The 14,469-nt window shown below is 39.3% G+C and overlaps 9 protein-coding genes across 9 annotated transcripts; 4 read left to right on the forward strand and 5 right to left on the reverse strand.

Moving 5' to 3' along the window:
* Positions 1-9: 9 nt before the first annotated feature.
* Positions 10-386, forward strand: WALSEDRAFT_65647 (hypothetical protein; the record flags this gene model as incomplete). Its single annotated transcript, XM_006959723.1, has 2 exons — positions 10-235; positions 271-386. The coding sequence occupies 2 exons, from the start codon at positions 10-12 to the stop codon at positions 384-386; spliced, it is 342 nt and encodes a 113-aa protein (XP_006959785.1).
* Positions 387-1,207: 821 nt separating this feature from the next.
* WALSEDRAFT_52314 (FAD dependent oxidoreductase) lies at positions 1,208-2,792 on the reverse strand (the record flags this gene model as incomplete). Its single annotated transcript, XM_006959724.1, has 3 exons — positions 1,208-1,996; positions 2,040-2,524; positions 2,660-2,792. The coding sequence occupies 3 exons, from the start codon at positions 2,790-2,792 to the stop codon at positions 1,208-1,210; spliced, it is 1,407 nt and encodes a 468-aa protein (XP_006959786.1).
* Positions 2,793-3,887: 1,095 nt separating this feature from the next.
* WALSEDRAFT_65649 (hypothetical protein) lies at positions 3,888-5,283 on the forward strand (the record flags this gene model as incomplete). The annotated part of the gene is made up of 2 exons (XM_006959725.1): positions 3,888-4,719; positions 5,249-5,283. The coding sequence occupies 2 exons, from the start codon at positions 3,888-3,890 to the stop codon at positions 5,281-5,283; spliced, it is 867 nt and encodes a 288-aa protein (XP_006959787.1).
* WALSEDRAFT_33531 (hypothetical protein) lies at positions 5,256-6,176 on the reverse strand. Its single transcript, XM_006959726.1, has 2 exons — positions 5,674-6,176; positions 5,256-5,627 (listed from the first exon to the last, which is right to left on the reverse strand). Exons 1-2 carry the CDS (start codon positions 5,962-5,964, stop codon positions 5,400-5,402), a joined length of 519 nt encoding a protein of 172 aa, XP_006959788.1. The 5' UTR covers positions 5,965-6,176; the 3' UTR covers positions 5,256-5,399.
* A 113-nt stretch (positions 6,177-6,289) lies between these two features.
* On the reverse strand, positions 6,290-8,487 carry WALSEDRAFT_61103 (hypothetical protein). The gene is made up of 6 exons (XM_006959727.1): positions 8,311-8,487; positions 8,105-8,261; positions 7,673-8,064; positions 7,233-7,628; positions 6,447-7,184; positions 6,290-6,398 (listed from the first exon to the last, which is right to left on the reverse strand). Exons 1-6 carry the CDS (start codon positions 8,347-8,349, stop codon positions 6,330-6,332), a joined length of 1,791 nt encoding a protein of 596 aa, XP_006959789.1. The 5' UTR covers positions 8,350-8,487; the 3' UTR covers positions 6,290-6,329.
* On the forward strand, positions 8,364-9,165 carry WALSEDRAFT_61104 (hypothetical protein). Its single transcript, XM_006959728.1, has 5 exons — positions 8,364-8,428; positions 8,474-8,703; positions 8,754-8,797; positions 8,848-8,930; positions 8,988-9,165. Exons 1-5 carry the CDS (start codon positions 8,375-8,377, stop codon positions 9,111-9,113), a joined length of 537 nt encoding a protein of 178 aa, XP_006959790.1. The 5' UTR covers positions 8,364-8,374; the 3' UTR covers positions 9,114-9,165.
* A 24-nt stretch (positions 9,166-9,189) lies between these two features.
* WALSEDRAFT_33534 (kinase-like protein) lies at positions 9,190-11,623 on the reverse strand. The gene is made up of 3 exons (XM_006959729.1): positions 11,444-11,623; positions 10,030-11,399; positions 9,190-9,982 (listed from the first exon to the last, which is right to left on the reverse strand). Exons 1-3 carry the CDS (start codon positions 11,616-11,618, stop codon positions 9,278-9,280), a joined length of 2,250 nt encoding a protein of 749 aa, XP_006959791.1. The 5' UTR covers positions 11,619-11,623; the 3' UTR covers positions 9,190-9,277.
* A 51-nt stretch (positions 11,624-11,674) lies between these two features.
* Positions 11,675-13,121, reverse strand: WALSEDRAFT_61105 (hypothetical protein). The gene is made up of 2 exons (XM_006959730.1): positions 12,995-13,121; positions 11,675-12,950 (listed from the first exon to the last, which is right to left on the reverse strand). Exon 2 carries the CDS (start codon positions 12,946-12,948, stop codon positions 11,686-11,688), a length of 1,263 nt encoding a protein of 420 aa, XP_006959792.1. The 5' UTR covers positions 12,949-12,950; positions 12,995-13,121; the 3' UTR covers positions 11,675-11,685.
* A 194-nt stretch (positions 13,122-13,315) lies between these two features.
* Positions 13,316-14,466, forward strand: WALSEDRAFT_58319 (hypothetical protein). Its single transcript, XM_006959731.1, has 2 exons — positions 13,316-14,205; positions 14,254-14,466. Exons 1-2 carry the CDS (start codon positions 13,479-13,481, stop codon positions 14,421-14,423), a joined length of 897 nt encoding a protein of 298 aa, XP_006959793.1. The 5' UTR covers positions 13,316-13,478; the 3' UTR covers positions 14,424-14,466.
* Positions 14,467-14,469: the final 3 nt, after the last annotated feature.

Below are 14,469 nucleotides of genomic sequence, written 5' to 3' on the forward strand. Positions count from 1 at the left end.
AATAAGCGAATGGATCTGGTCCTCAAGGAGAGTAATGGTGCTGGAGCACTTACGATGCATGATATCACTGTTCATTCATCAATCGCCTTGGTCCCTCATATACAACAAGTTACCAAGGATTGGCAGAAGAAGAGTGGTAGTGAGTTAATTCGAGTTGGTTTGAACCATCAGGCCCACAAGAAGGTCCTCAAGTATCGCAACCATGTTCCAGTTACGTTTGTGCCAATTGTGCTTGGTGCGGGGGGTGCCATGAGCACTCTCACCACGGAGCACTTCAAGCAATGGCGCAGGATTACCCCCAACTGGGACCACCTACAGAGGCTTATTTCGTTTGCACTCGTAAGGAAAAGAGTGACAAACTTCCGCTTGATTTAGGCGAACATTAAGATGTCTTATTTTTAAAATTTTCACTTTTTAGTAACGATCTTTTGATAGTATTTTGTAACCTAAAACCTAACCAACCAATCCATAACCATAACCTAACCATCTGAAAAGTGAATCAAAGCGGTGTCTATTCTCGTAATTTGGGGATGGCTCGAAGTATTTTGCTTCTGCCGTATCAAAGACGCTCGGCTGCGTTGCAATGTTATTTGAGTCTGTTTTATATTTTTTCCGTTGAAATAGCGACAATACACCACTTCTCTGTACAGATCACTTGAAAGTGGAGGATTTTCCTCCACTTTATCATCTAAACTCTTATTATCCGTATCTGATTCTGGGTCATAGACCATAGTGTGGGTCACACTATCCCGAACAAGGTTATTTGTCATTAGGGCGGTAACCCTTCTGCCCTGGCTGTTATATATTTTGTGTCACGTCATTCCGTCGAGACTTGCCCAAATCACTCGAGTTAGTGATATTATGACGAATTGTTGACGTAATAGTATTAAAAAAATAAGTCAAACGCAGGAAAATTAAGACTACGCAATTTCAGTTTGAGAAAGAGTGGTATATATGCCCAATCTATTCCATAGCTCAGACTAACCCCATAGACCCTTACTTCCTAATATAAACTAGATTACAATATTTTTGTAGATAGTACTTGATATAGCATTTTAAGCCTTCTACTTAGTCAGTTTCATTGAAGATAGGCCAGTTTCGGTAGACCATTTAATTGGTTTCATCTTTTCTGTGAATTTCAAGCACATTAGTGAGAATCTTAAATCATATCTGGTACAATAGCGTAGCTTCTTAGTAAATTGTGTTTCTACCAGTTTCCACTCTTACCTACGGATTTACCTACAATGAAACCTCCAGTAAGGTGCGAAACTCTATCGACGCCATAACGCTTCTTAATGTCGGCAATTTTGTCTATATTGTCGCCGTAAATACGCTCATGAGGAACATCAGCGTTGGCGTAATTATTATATATGATAGCATGGGATATGTTTTGACCTAGAGCATCAGCATTAAAGGTGATGGCATCCGAAAACTTTTTTGTCAGGTCGTAGAAGTAACTATCTTCCTTCTCGTCAGTCCAGGTTGGAATAAAGTTGGCTGGGGAGAGATATCCATCAGCTGGGTGAGGGAAAGCAGAAGGACCGTATGTATCATGTGAATTAATGTTCTTCAAGAACGGTTCAACGGCCACAACGAGAGATGCCAACGAGTGAGATTCAGCTTCTTTACCCAGTGTTTCAGTGTAATTAGCAATAGATTCTAATAGCACAACGGGATATTCTTTGAGAGAAATTCCGCGGTAATATCCTCTGACTCCATCGGTGGCAGATCCATTGACTGACAATACGAGATCAGTGTATGAGCGGCTAAATACACTTGACTTGGCGCTCGGAATTGCTAATATTTCGTCAAATACTCCTTTTGGCGGTGTTGGACCATCATAGAAGAGAAGAAGTTCAGCAAATAGTCCCTGGCCAGGAGCGTATCCATATGTAACGCCTATTGACGATTTTGGATCATTTTTGTTCTTGTCCCAATTAGAAATAGCCGTATTTGCCTTGCTAAGGCTGTCTTTAGAGATGAAAATTTGACCACCCTGATGAAATTAAGTAGAAGATTATCTGTAATTGCGTGCTTACATAGACTTGACCTTGCTGGTGTGCTTCTAGAGTGACCTTTGTAACGATACCAAAATTGTTACCACCACCTTTCAAGCCAAAGAAGAGGTCTGGGTGATATTCGCGGTTCACTTTGAGGATTTCACCCGTGTAAAGGACAATCTCATATTCGACGACACGATCACTTGTCAACCCGATTTGATTTGTAAGCCAAGAGTAGCCACCACCTAAAACGAAACCTCCAACACCCACGCCCGAAACTCTACCACCATTGACACTAACTCCGTGCGGTTCAAGGCCAGCATAGACAGACTCCCATAGCTGCCCAGTACCAATGGTTGCAAGATTGGTTACTGGATCGTACTCCACACTGTTGAAGTTCTTTAGAGCGATTTGAATACCTTCAGTAGAACTGAAACCGACATTCTGTGCATGACCACCAGATTTCAAAGCAAATGGGACATTTTGTTCAGAAATCACGTTGATAATATCAACTACCTCATCAACTGTAGATGGTTCAACCGAGCAAGCTGCTCGTTGAGAACTACTCGAGCTAGCGTGAAAAATATCAGATTCGTAGATAGGATCATCTGAAAAAGTCAATTAAACTTGCTGCAGACGTAGTAATATACAATGCTTACTAGGGTAATGAACTTGTGTTTTGCCGATCTTCTCAAGGGCTTTACATCCAGCTAAATTTGGATCGATGGTAACGGATGCAGCAAATGCCACATGTGAAGCAGCAGCAGCAAACGACAGGCTCTTTAAAATCATAGGTATAGATATTAAAAAATCATTGCGTCACTTATATAATTCATTTGATTCAAATGCGGCCGTAATTGATTTTTCTAAGGAACTCGTAACATTTACGCAGCATAGCATTTATTGCAAGAAGAGTATTCGCCAAATAAAGCAAACTTATTTCATTTTTGGTGACTATCGCTGTAGCTATCTACTATGGTAGGCGCTTTATATCTGTTTCCGATGTTGTTTTAGCTGAACGTTTGAAAGTCATTTATTAGTACCAAAACAAAGAAATATATACCAGTGACTTAAAATGTTATACTACAATAGGCAAAGCTGTGTTAACAGCTTCTGTCTTGAAATGTTCGAGCTTATTAAGAATTCACTGAGTGACAAACTTGACAGCGAAGAAGTGGCAACCCTGACTCTTGTCAATAATATTAATCTTCCTGATTGTAATCAGATTCTCCATTCAAAGACTTTCGGTAGTGACCTTTTGTCCTCTATAGCTAGTCTCTTTCGTCTTATTGTACCTTAACTTCCACTCGAACACAACAGCTCGAAAATAATTTATAATTCATGAAGTATTGTTGCTTTGGTGATAGCTTTTCTCAGTATGCTGTAAGTTTCGGCAGCGTTGGCAATGACTACTAATTTTAATTCCGCAGATACGAACTTATACGCTATATATTACTTGTATAGGTGTTCAACTATGAGCTTGCGCCGACAATAAGACATTTGCCTGAGGGATCAAGGGCAACGGATATCAAAAGTTCCTTTCAATTGATCTAATGGATATAAGATTATTATAGATTACTTTGCAAGGTTGATGTGTAGGTAATAAAGATTTAAGTATTTTGTGTTTGAGCTAAGCTGTATCATTTTAATAACATAGTTCTCTAACCCATGTATATACGAAGATGAGCAAGTTAATATTATTTACTGCCACATAGCTCTTCAGAAATATCTTTACTAAACCTCGCGTATAGAGCAAAAGACGACGTGGCCTCGGTCTCCGACGATACGCCTAGCTGAAAAACTCATTCAAAGAGCTTTACATTGTTACCTTTAACGTGATTTCAGAGTGTTTAACTGTAGTCATCTTAGTGCATAACTTAAACCTCAATGCAGCCATTTAAATATATACTATCCAATAATGGCACTGTCACAGGTGTGCACTCAATTCCACCGAAATCAGTAAGGTCCATTGAGCACTGTCCTTTGATTGTTGGTCTCCATGGTGGTACCTACGACAGTCAATACTTTGATGCTACTCCTAAAGTCTCTGCGTCTTTGGCGAGTGTTGCTTTTGGAGTTCCGTTTATAGCTATAGATCGACCTTCCTATGGTGGTACAAGTTCTATACTACCCATACCAGACCAATCTGATTTTCCTCAAGAGACCGGCCGCTGGCTGCATCATTACATTCTTCCGAAACTCTGGACTGAGGTCGGAGTACCAAACGGATGCAATTGTATAGTCCTCCTAGGTCATAGTCTAGGAGTAATGGGAGCTATTGTAGCATGTGCCCTTCATACACAAGACAATATTCCGTTATATCCACTAGGAGGTCTGATAGCAAGCGGCATGGGAAACACATCATCGTTGAAGACAGATATGCCTTCCTTTGTTCCTATTGACTCTAGCCACGTAATGTTTCCCGTCGACGCCAAGGATAAGATTATGTTCAAACATGGGACAGTTAGTTCTGAGGTTCTGGAGGAGAGCAAACGTCTCAATGCCATATCACCTCTTACAGAGATAGCTGGATTCGCCATTGATTGGCTTCCAAGATGGAAACAAAAGTGGGCAGCAGATGTATCAGCACCAGTCATGTTTTCTCTCGTAGATGAAGATCCTTTTTTTGATGTCAATGAGGAAGAAATTAATATTTGCGCAAAAGCATTTAAAAATAGTGCAGTAGTCGACGTCAGCTTGGTAAAAGGTGCCCCTCATTGTATGGAACTAAGCTGTTTTTCTCGAGAATGGTATACTCGATGCTTTTCTTTCGCTATAAAATGCGCTTGCGACTTTAATAGCTGAGATAGAACAAAGGGTCCACGAATTAGTAAATATTTACCATGGAATTCTTGTCTACAATTAAGAAGTTATTAAAAATATATTTTGAAAAATACTTTAATGATTTAATAAATCTGTTACTATGTTGAAAGTGAAATTTTGTTTAATTTCAATGTATTAATATTAGTTGCAGGACATACACGGATTTAATAAACGTTACATGAGGAGTTGCTTCATAAACACCATCACAAATTCACTCCATATAATTTTCAAAATCAGTACAAAATAAAATAAAATAGTCTTCGAAGAATAATGCGAGTATATCTATGATGACACAATCATCGACTATTGTACTGGCACTACTTTTGATAGATTGAAGTACAACAAAAACCACGTGTTCTCTTTCATATGTTAACGAAGGTAAACAATACATAGGTTGTAGACGCTCATTTCATTCACATTTACAGCATACTCGAGGCAAAAGAATGTCATGGATGATTAAAATATAAATCACAAATCCAGTTTGTTAAAAGAGTGTGTAACGAAATATGATAGAGAGATTCCAGCAAGTTTGTCTTGTTATTGATGATGTCATAATAGAAAGTAAAGTGAGACAGTTTAAGCGTCGCATTGATCAGTCTCTGGCTGTTCAACTGGCATAGCATTAGCTACTGGTGAGTTTGACCAGTCAACAACGTCGTTGATAGAGTGGACAGGAGCATCTTCTGGTATATTGTACTCCGGAACCTTGACGCCGTTGTGAACGCACAATACTTCACCAATGTAGACGTTTCCACAGGCGTTATCAATTTGTGGGTTGTTGAGCCAGAGTACTGTGGTATTTACCTGTGTATAAGTTAGTACGATGGTGATTTCATTAATATCAACCCACTTGGTTGTTGTAGGCAATTGAATCACATGTGTCATGCTCTTTGACAACGTAAGTCTCTGTGCAATCAGAACCTGGCCAGCCTAAGCAAAGTTCTTCACCTTCTTCGAGGTTGGTGCAGTCAGCGTTGATCTTGTCAAAGTTGCTGGCAGCTAATTGGTATGTAGAAAGTCCTTGAGAAGCTGAAATTTCATCGCAGTATTCACCACCTTGTACTTTGTAGGTACGTGTGCAGTGAGCAGCGGCTGATGCGGCGACTGAGGCCAAAGCGAGTGACTTAATTGAGAATATCATTATAAATATAAGGGTATTTAAATAGAAATGATTTTTTCACTAAACTGGATTTTATGGTAAAGGAGAAAGACTCGAAATGCTGAAGAACTTATTTCAGGGGCACGTCCGCTAGAATATCAAGACTATTTTGGGGTCTTTAGACTTTATATGAGGAGATTCTTAGAAGTATATATGTTATTAATAATTAATTATACTAGCATACACAGCTTGCTATGATGATATTTGTCATATCTGTACCTGTAAGAAGAGGAAGAGGAACGTCAACAAAAATAGCAAATAGTACAGCAGAGGAACAAGTGTAAACTTCTAAAAGCAATCATATTAGAGAACATCATACATTCTATACATTCGTTTACATAAGATATCTACTTCTTGTTTTTAGATGCCAAATCAAGCCAATGTGATCGTTCATCATCGAACGACCGTGTTTGCAACTTCAGCTGTTCTTTAGTGAGATCTTACGTTTTAAAGAATTTACTCACAGCAAGCGAAGAGTATGCATTGGCCAACCAGTTACGGTCTTCACTTCTACTAGCAGCCTTCTCAATGACATTTTCTACAAGCGAGCGAAGTCTCTTGATGTTTGATTGCATCATCATCTGATCGTCAGACGTTGAGAGCTCTTTTAACGACTTGTAAAGTGTCGCATATCTCTTACTGACTTTGTCCGCCAAATCAATACTAACCCTATTTCCACCGAATCCCATCGATGAACTGACAAAATTACCAGCTGTACCTAATAAGCTTGCAGAAGGTGCTTGAGTTTCATCAGCCAGTCTCTGTAATGCAACGACCCTTCCATCCATTTCCTTCTGTAGTAATGGCCACATTGATATCCTTAGAGCTGCACATAATTTACTTGCAGGTAAACATCCTCTAACGAGACAAACCTCATGCGCTTCGTCATTGATTCTAATCATACTAAATAATGCGCTAGGTAGATTCGTATTTGTTGGTATCTTCATTAAATCGTTCTTTATCTGGTTATACGCCGTCTCAAAAACATGATTCCATATTTGTTGTGTTGCTCCGATAGAACCTAAATCATTTGCAATTGCTACTTCTTGCTCTGAAAGAAAGACTCCTGGTTTACTGTTCTTATCCTGGTATAAAGAGTGTAGTGAATCATCAAAGAAACGCGTGCAGAAGGCGAATTCAGAACATGCGTTGTCGATAAAGGTCAATAACAAACTTCTAAAAATTGCTTCAGGAGGTAATTTCTAGGTAAGTTAGTTAAACGATTTAAATGCACGTTTGACAATACCCACATAATTAACATCATCTGCTTGATAGGCTAAAAATACAGACGGCCCTTCCAAAGATGAGTAGCTGAGCCTTTGTTTCACATTCTCATGCTCATAAGGTTCTTCGTTGCTTTCCCAAGCATTTGCAGAATTGGCAATCGCAAGCTCTTGAAACCTTGGTGCAACTCTGAACGCTTCCCTTGTATACCTAACTAAACAAGTCTCGTAATACCCTCTGGCTGCATTAGTATACACACGTTCGACTTCTTGAGCTACGCGAGGTTCTTGCCTTTTGAGGAAAGCGTATAAAGGTGCATACTTAAACAGTACTGCTGTTTGATGGAACGCAATGTTAGAAGTTGCAGACGCTTGGAAAGGTGCGAACAGACTGAACAGCTTGCTACGTATTTTATCGGCAGCCTATAACATTTAGAGGTATACTTGATTATACGAAATATGCTCACCTTCATTTTTAGAACTTGTAAAACTGTCTGGAGTTGAACGCGGGCTTTAACATCTTGATGCTTCTCAACTGAGCGTAGATAACCTTCAATGCTTTTACAGCCGTCGATCCAGGCATCGACATCCGTTACGTCCTTATTCATTATGAGGTTAATCAATGAAGGTGGGATGACGAGCTCCTTGAGGAGTTCATCTATTTCGCTAGCCTGTATCTTCTGCTTTGATAGTTGCTCATCTATCTCAGCTGATTTCGTCTGTAGAGAACTTATCTGTGAGCTTGTTGATAACAATGATTGCTGAAATGTGGATAGAAAGTTCGCAAGTGTCGTTATATCCTCTATTGAGTGCTTTACTGAACTCTCGAGTCCCAGCGTCTCGTTTGCTGTGTTTAAAACTGGGATATGAGCGGTTATCTTCCATACTACGCAACTCACAGTCATCATCAAGATTGCGCTTTAGAGATAAGAATGTATCCTCAATATCTCTATTTTCACTATTTAGTAATTCTATAACGTCGTTCCAATCCTCATCAGTGCCCTGATAACTGACATCTTCTCTGATATCGTCTAATGGTTTGAGCAGAGTATTGAACTGTTAATATAAGAGATCTATGTAAAGTAAAGCTATAAGGTACACCTACGCTTGCCTCATTGTTGACATCTCTACTCTCTGCTTGCATTTATCTTGACAGTTCAATAAAAACGATGAAGTTGTATAGATTTATTAGTACAACCGCAGCTAGATTGAGAACTATAAAAGTCTGTAGTTAAGAGTATAAATTACCTTATTAATCTCCCGTTTAGGATCCTAAATTACCTGGACTATTCTATCATCAACAACAACCGCACCGCTGGGCAGTTAGTCTACTTGATAAACTACCAGAGAACACTCCAAGTAAATTAATATGCGGCTATCTCAACTCTGATAATCCTGAATCCAGCCAACTATATAAATCACTTGAACAAAACGATGAGTTCATTAATTTCTTACATAAAGTTGTAGAGAAGAACTTTACAAAAGATCAGCATGTTATGTGGGTTATTAAACTACGTAAATAGCACATTTTTTTTTATCTCAATTCAGTCAAGATGCTTTCTTTAGAGGTGAAGGATGGATTCCCGTTATGGGTGGGTCTTTAGCGCAATAATATGTAATTTAAATTAAGCGCAATATACAGATGAACGCTCCCCTCAAACATTAGGTAGAGCAGGTGACCCTGATGACTATCTTGGTATGGTTTTAGTAGAAGAAGGTGGGAAGGTGAGTTATCAGTTGTTGTGATAAAGCTATCTTTTCTAATCAGTTATCAATGATCAGATAAACCCTTCGACTTATGAACGTACACCTACATACAGACTAGCAACACGTGATAACGGCTTCATGAAGCTTTCACCAGCACTTGATAAGGCATTACGTGAGGCTTTGAAGAGTGAAACGAGTTAAACATATAGAAACACACTGCATATATTACATCACCACCACTTGCACGCCTATTAATCTTTTGTAATGACTTCATAAATGCTTTTGCTAAATCGTTAAATTTCTAATTTGTGATTGTTAAGAAAGTACAAGAAATAATTCCATTTGCGTATTACCAACTTTTCAATTTAAGCGCCTTCCTCATCAGATCCAACTGCGTATTCCTCTGATTCATTCTCCATTTTCGCTTTCCTCCGTTGCTCAAGAGATGCCCATTCACCTTCTCTTTCGCCTGTATAAGTGAATCCTCTAAAGGTGTCATGATTGCGGTTATTGTTTTCCTTAGGTATAGATTGTTCATTAGATTGTGGTCTATCAAATGAAACATGCGGCCTTTCTTGGTGTTTATCAAATGATTTACGTGGTTCCTTTTGGCTTTCACTTCTTTCCTTGTGTTCACCTGATGGTGTGACATGACCAGATCCTAGAGCTGGCTTCAAATCTTGGTCGTTACCATTTTTATCAACTCTGTCAGGTGATGCAACATCATCATCCCAAGGAACACCATGTTCTCTGATATCAGCACCAGTAAATTCGGTGTCAAAGTTTGCCACACTTTCATCACTTTCAACTAGTGGTTTGAAAGGCGGTGTAACTTGTCTATTAGCGAGGGCATTCCAGTCAATTGATTTGAAGAATGGATCTTCCTTTAATTCGGCAGCATCCCTCTTGCTACCAAGTCTATGCTCTGGATTTCTATTCAAGAGTCCCTTCACGAATTGCTTTCCATCATCTCCAATAACTCCCTTTGGGAATCTAATTTTACCGAAACAAATATTTTTGTACATTTGTTGAGTATCTTCAGCATAGAAAGGTGACCAACCGCAGCACATCTTAGGAGAGTTTTGTTAGACACCCACTTTAAAATGACGTTACTCACTTCAAATAATAATACACCAAGTGACCAGAAATCTACTAACATTGAGTAACCATCATCATTCAATAGCACCTCTGGCGCAAGGTACTCAGTTGTACCACAGAATGTTGAAGTAAGTTGATCTGCTGGTAGATCAGGTTTTGATAATCCAAAATCGCATAATGCAACGTGTCCAGTTGCATCAAGTAAGATATTTTCAGGTTTGAGATCACGATAAACAATGTCGTATTTGTGAAGATGCTCGAGTGCTAGTACGAGTTCTGCAATGTAAAATCTTGCTCTCTCTTCAGTAAATCTTCCTTCTCTTTGTAAATGCCAGAATAATTCACCACCAGACTTATAATCTGTAACAAAGTAGAGTTCTTTCTCAGTTTGGAAACTGAATTTCAATCCAACTAAAAATGGACATTCCAGTGAAACTTGTAGAATTTTACGTTCACCGATTGTGTGTGCGACTTCTTTCTTTGCGATAATTTCTTTCTTTGATAATACTTTCATAGCATAAATACGCTTAGTGTCCTTCTTACGAACTTGAAATACTCTACCAAAGGTACCTCTGCCGATTAACCTCAAAAATTCGAAGTCTTTTGGATTTAATGCATGTTTATTAGCGAAACGTTCGTAAAGAATTTGTAAACGAATTTCACCTGTGACGATTTCACGACCATCTTCACCAAGTCTACTGAGTTCATACCAGTGGTCAATTTCAGCACCTGGGCTGAGATGTGGGCGTATTTCTTTGCTGCCGACATATTTTTCACCTTCATATCCTATGTAATGTACGGCGCTATCCTCCTCACCTGGTTGAGGATCAATTGTAAGGTTTGCGAGACTTTCATCTGTTGTTTGCTTGTTTGGACTAAGAGCTTCAGCTACTGCTGCTGTGGAGTGATCTCTATCATATACCGCAATTTCTAACGGAGAATCCTCCCGTGATACATCGAAAGTAACTTGATGTTTCCATACAGGAGAATCACCGTTCTGGCCTAAAAGACCTGTGATTGGTGGACTTGCCCTGTTTGTTCTATTCGTTGGATCCGGTGTAGTTGGAGTACGAGCCCCACTGGATGGAGTTCTTCTTAAGCTAGACTCTAATTTCTTTGGGAAACCTCTTGCTACGCCTTCAGATGCTCCTATGGGTTCTCTACTAACGAATTCGTTGTTCTCGAATGTGACGACAACATATGAGTGTGCCTTGGTGCTATCAACGACAGCCAATCGTCTGGCTTCCATAACCTTGACAGTTAACAAACCTTTGCTGCCCAATGTATCCTTTGATGATTGTTGTCTGAATGGCGTTCTCGAATTCGCTGATGGTGTACTCGTACCAGATGTGACAGAAGTTGTAGTAGTAGTACGAGATAACTCAAGTTCTAAAAAATGTTAGCCTGTATTATAGTATGAACTAAATGCAAACCTCTATTCTGTTCAAGTCTATCCTTTTCCCGCCTTTCCTTTATTGTCGCCTCAAATGGATTATGCTCCTGCCTGGAGTCTGAGGACTGCGGCTTAGGTGTAGCAAAATCATCTGCTGAGCTTCTAGTGCTCTTCAAGTGCGTCGTTGGTGCCGCCGGTGTTTTGTTTTGCTCCATTTTGTTTTGTGAGTGATGAGCGTATTGAAGAGCGATCAAGGTGTATAAAGTTGGAGTACAAAATAAATTACTTTTTATTAGATAAAATAGTTTCTCTAAGATTACGCGCTTTCTGGCGTGTGCTTTTAGACGCTAATGGCGTCTGTTGGGTAGTCTCTTCATCAGAGTCATTCTGCATCGCTCCCGGAATAAGCAATTGTGCAAGCTCTTCTTCCGTCAACTGTCTATTCTCCTCTTTAAGAACTATTATTTTACGCTTAAGGACGCCTCTTATTCTTGTTATCTGCTCCGTTGTGAAAAAGCCGGTTACATAATCAAACGTCTGGTTGTGTCCCTGTTCATCAGCTATTAGCTTCTTACAATCTTCATCGTGAATATCACAAATCTGGAAGTTCGTTGCTTCTGGTGTGTGCTTTCCGTCAAATATGTGACTTTCTGAGTTCAGTTCCATAGGATTATGTTCTGGTGTTGTTGGCGCATTACCAGTTGTATTAACAGGTGTGAAATACCTCGTTATACTATTTGCTCTTGGTGCTGGGGTAGAAGGAGTTGCCGTACTTGCTCTTGCAGCGGCATTGACACCACTCGCACGACCTCCCAATCCTCTATGTCTACGCTCATTTATACCCAATATACGAGTTTGGATACGCTGATAAATGCGATTTCCACTATCTAACCGAGGATCCCAACCTATACGACATAATGTATCTGCGAATGGTCCAGAGTGAAATGTGTATGAAAATACTGTAACGCTAAGCTTTTGGTTAAGCAAGAATCTTGCCTCCTGTGGTGTGAATTGATTCATAAGAGCAGCCCTCGTCCAGCAAGGTCTCCCATTGAATAAACTCTCCAATCTCTCAAGTAAATCCTTTCTAGGGAAATGTTTTATGAAATCGCTAGCTTCCTTTGTAGTAGATGTTGGCACTGGATAGTGATCCCAGGCGATTGAGAAGCCACTATCGACTTTGGCGCGATTTCTACTAACAAGACGCTTATACGGCTGCCCAGTGGCTTTATTGACACCAATAGATTCATCAGGATTCAGTTTGTTTTGATAGAGGTAATTATTAAATACTTGGGTCCTGTAAAAGACTGGTGGTTGTATTAAACCAATCGGCTGGTTATGTAACCCTTCTATACTTTCACCACGCGTTTTCCTCAAACGGTTATCCTTAACACGGTTTTCAATAAACTGCAAATGGTCTGCCTTCTTCGGTAGTTGAATGTTTCTGAGTGCGGTTATGCTCTCATTGATATTATCCGAGAAGATCTTTTCATTGAGACTATCTAAAAATGTTGGTTCAGGTAGGTTTGAAGTAAAATCTGCCATAGCTGGATCTCATTAGTCGTTATCTCTGCTGACCTAATAAACTTACATCTAAATCTTGCTGTGAGGGGTATGCTACCAATAATTTCAGCTTTAAACTGATAGTGCCATTTACCATCAATTAATTTCCTCCTGCGTTTTAGTTTTAAAGCGTAATTGTTATTATCTGAGTATGTGGCCGTAATGTTACTATTATGATTGAGTTCTAAGGATAATGGTTTACGGTTTTCAAAAGATTTCCTAATGTTTTCTAAACCCCCAAATAATCTCACATATTGCAATTTTTCATTCTCATTTATTTCACCGAATAATTCAACGGCTTGTAATATTAACGTCATCGTCGTAAAATGGAAGGAGGTTTAAACAAAATAAGTTGGTTAAGGAATAACAATAACTTTTTGAATAGCGTTTTAAAGAAATCTCAATTCATTCCTTTACATAATTTGAATCCATTGATTACTAATAACAAGTTAACATCCTTACCTTTCGATGACGCAAAGTCATATATTGGAGAATCTAACTATGGAGAATCTATGACTAACGTTAAGGGATCATTTTTAGAAGGATACAGACAATCTAACACCCTCATTGTTCTCCTCGGTGTAAAAGAGAGCGTTGAACAAAAAGCCAACGATCCGCAATATGCACCATCTGGGACTGTTTACTTTTGCTTTGACGCTACTCCTTTTCCTAAGGAGAAATTTGAATCAGCTACCACTAAATTCCGAGAAGCTCGCTCTTTAATCGGTGTACTCGATAGTGAAGACTCCAAGATATTTGCTCAAGCGAGGTCAATTGTTGACTGGAATTTACGTCATAAGTATGATTCAGGTTCAGGTAAACTGAATTACAGTTGTTGGGCAGGTTGGAAGTTATGTTGCTCTTCTGTATTTGAGAATCAAGACGCTATATCAGAAAGTTGGAAAGGCATACAAAACTATCACTACCCTCGTACTGATCCAGTTGTTATTATGGCCGTTCTTTCACCTGATAAGCAACAGATTCTCCTCGGACGTAATAAACGTTATGCATCTGGTATGTATAGCTGTCTAGCCGGTTTCGTCGAAGTCGGTGAGACTTTTGAAGAGGCAGTTGCACGCGAAGTTTGGGAAGAAAGCTGTACAAAAGTGAAAGACGTACAATACTTTGCTTCACAACCATGGCCATACCCAAGTTCTTTAATGACAGGATTTTACGCCATCGCTGATGATAAGACTGATTACAAGAAGTTTAGAACTGACCTTGATCCTGAGTTGGAAGGTGCCGTTATGTTATAACAATAAAATTAGTTACTAACCCCCGCAACAGAGGCTAGATGGTTCACACGTGAAGAAGCCGCAGAGATGGCTAAGAATTCACCTTCATCACTCGGAGACAAACCATCAGAAAATGTTCTTTTCATCCCAAATAGACATGCCATTGCAGGCGAGCTCATAAGGAATTGGCTAAACGGATTTGAGAAAAAGAGCGCTATTTAACTATCTAAAAAGGGATTTGTACTTATGACACATTAAGGATTTTGAA

The sequence above is a fragment of the Wallemia mellicola genome, assembly GCF_000263375.1.
Source record: "Wallemia mellicola CBS 633.66 unplaced genomic scaffold WALSEscaffold_20, whole genome shotgun sequence".
NCBI classification, from domain to species: Eukaryota; Fungi; Basidiomycota; class Wallemiomycetes; order Wallemiales; family Wallemiaceae; genus Wallemia; species Wallemia mellicola.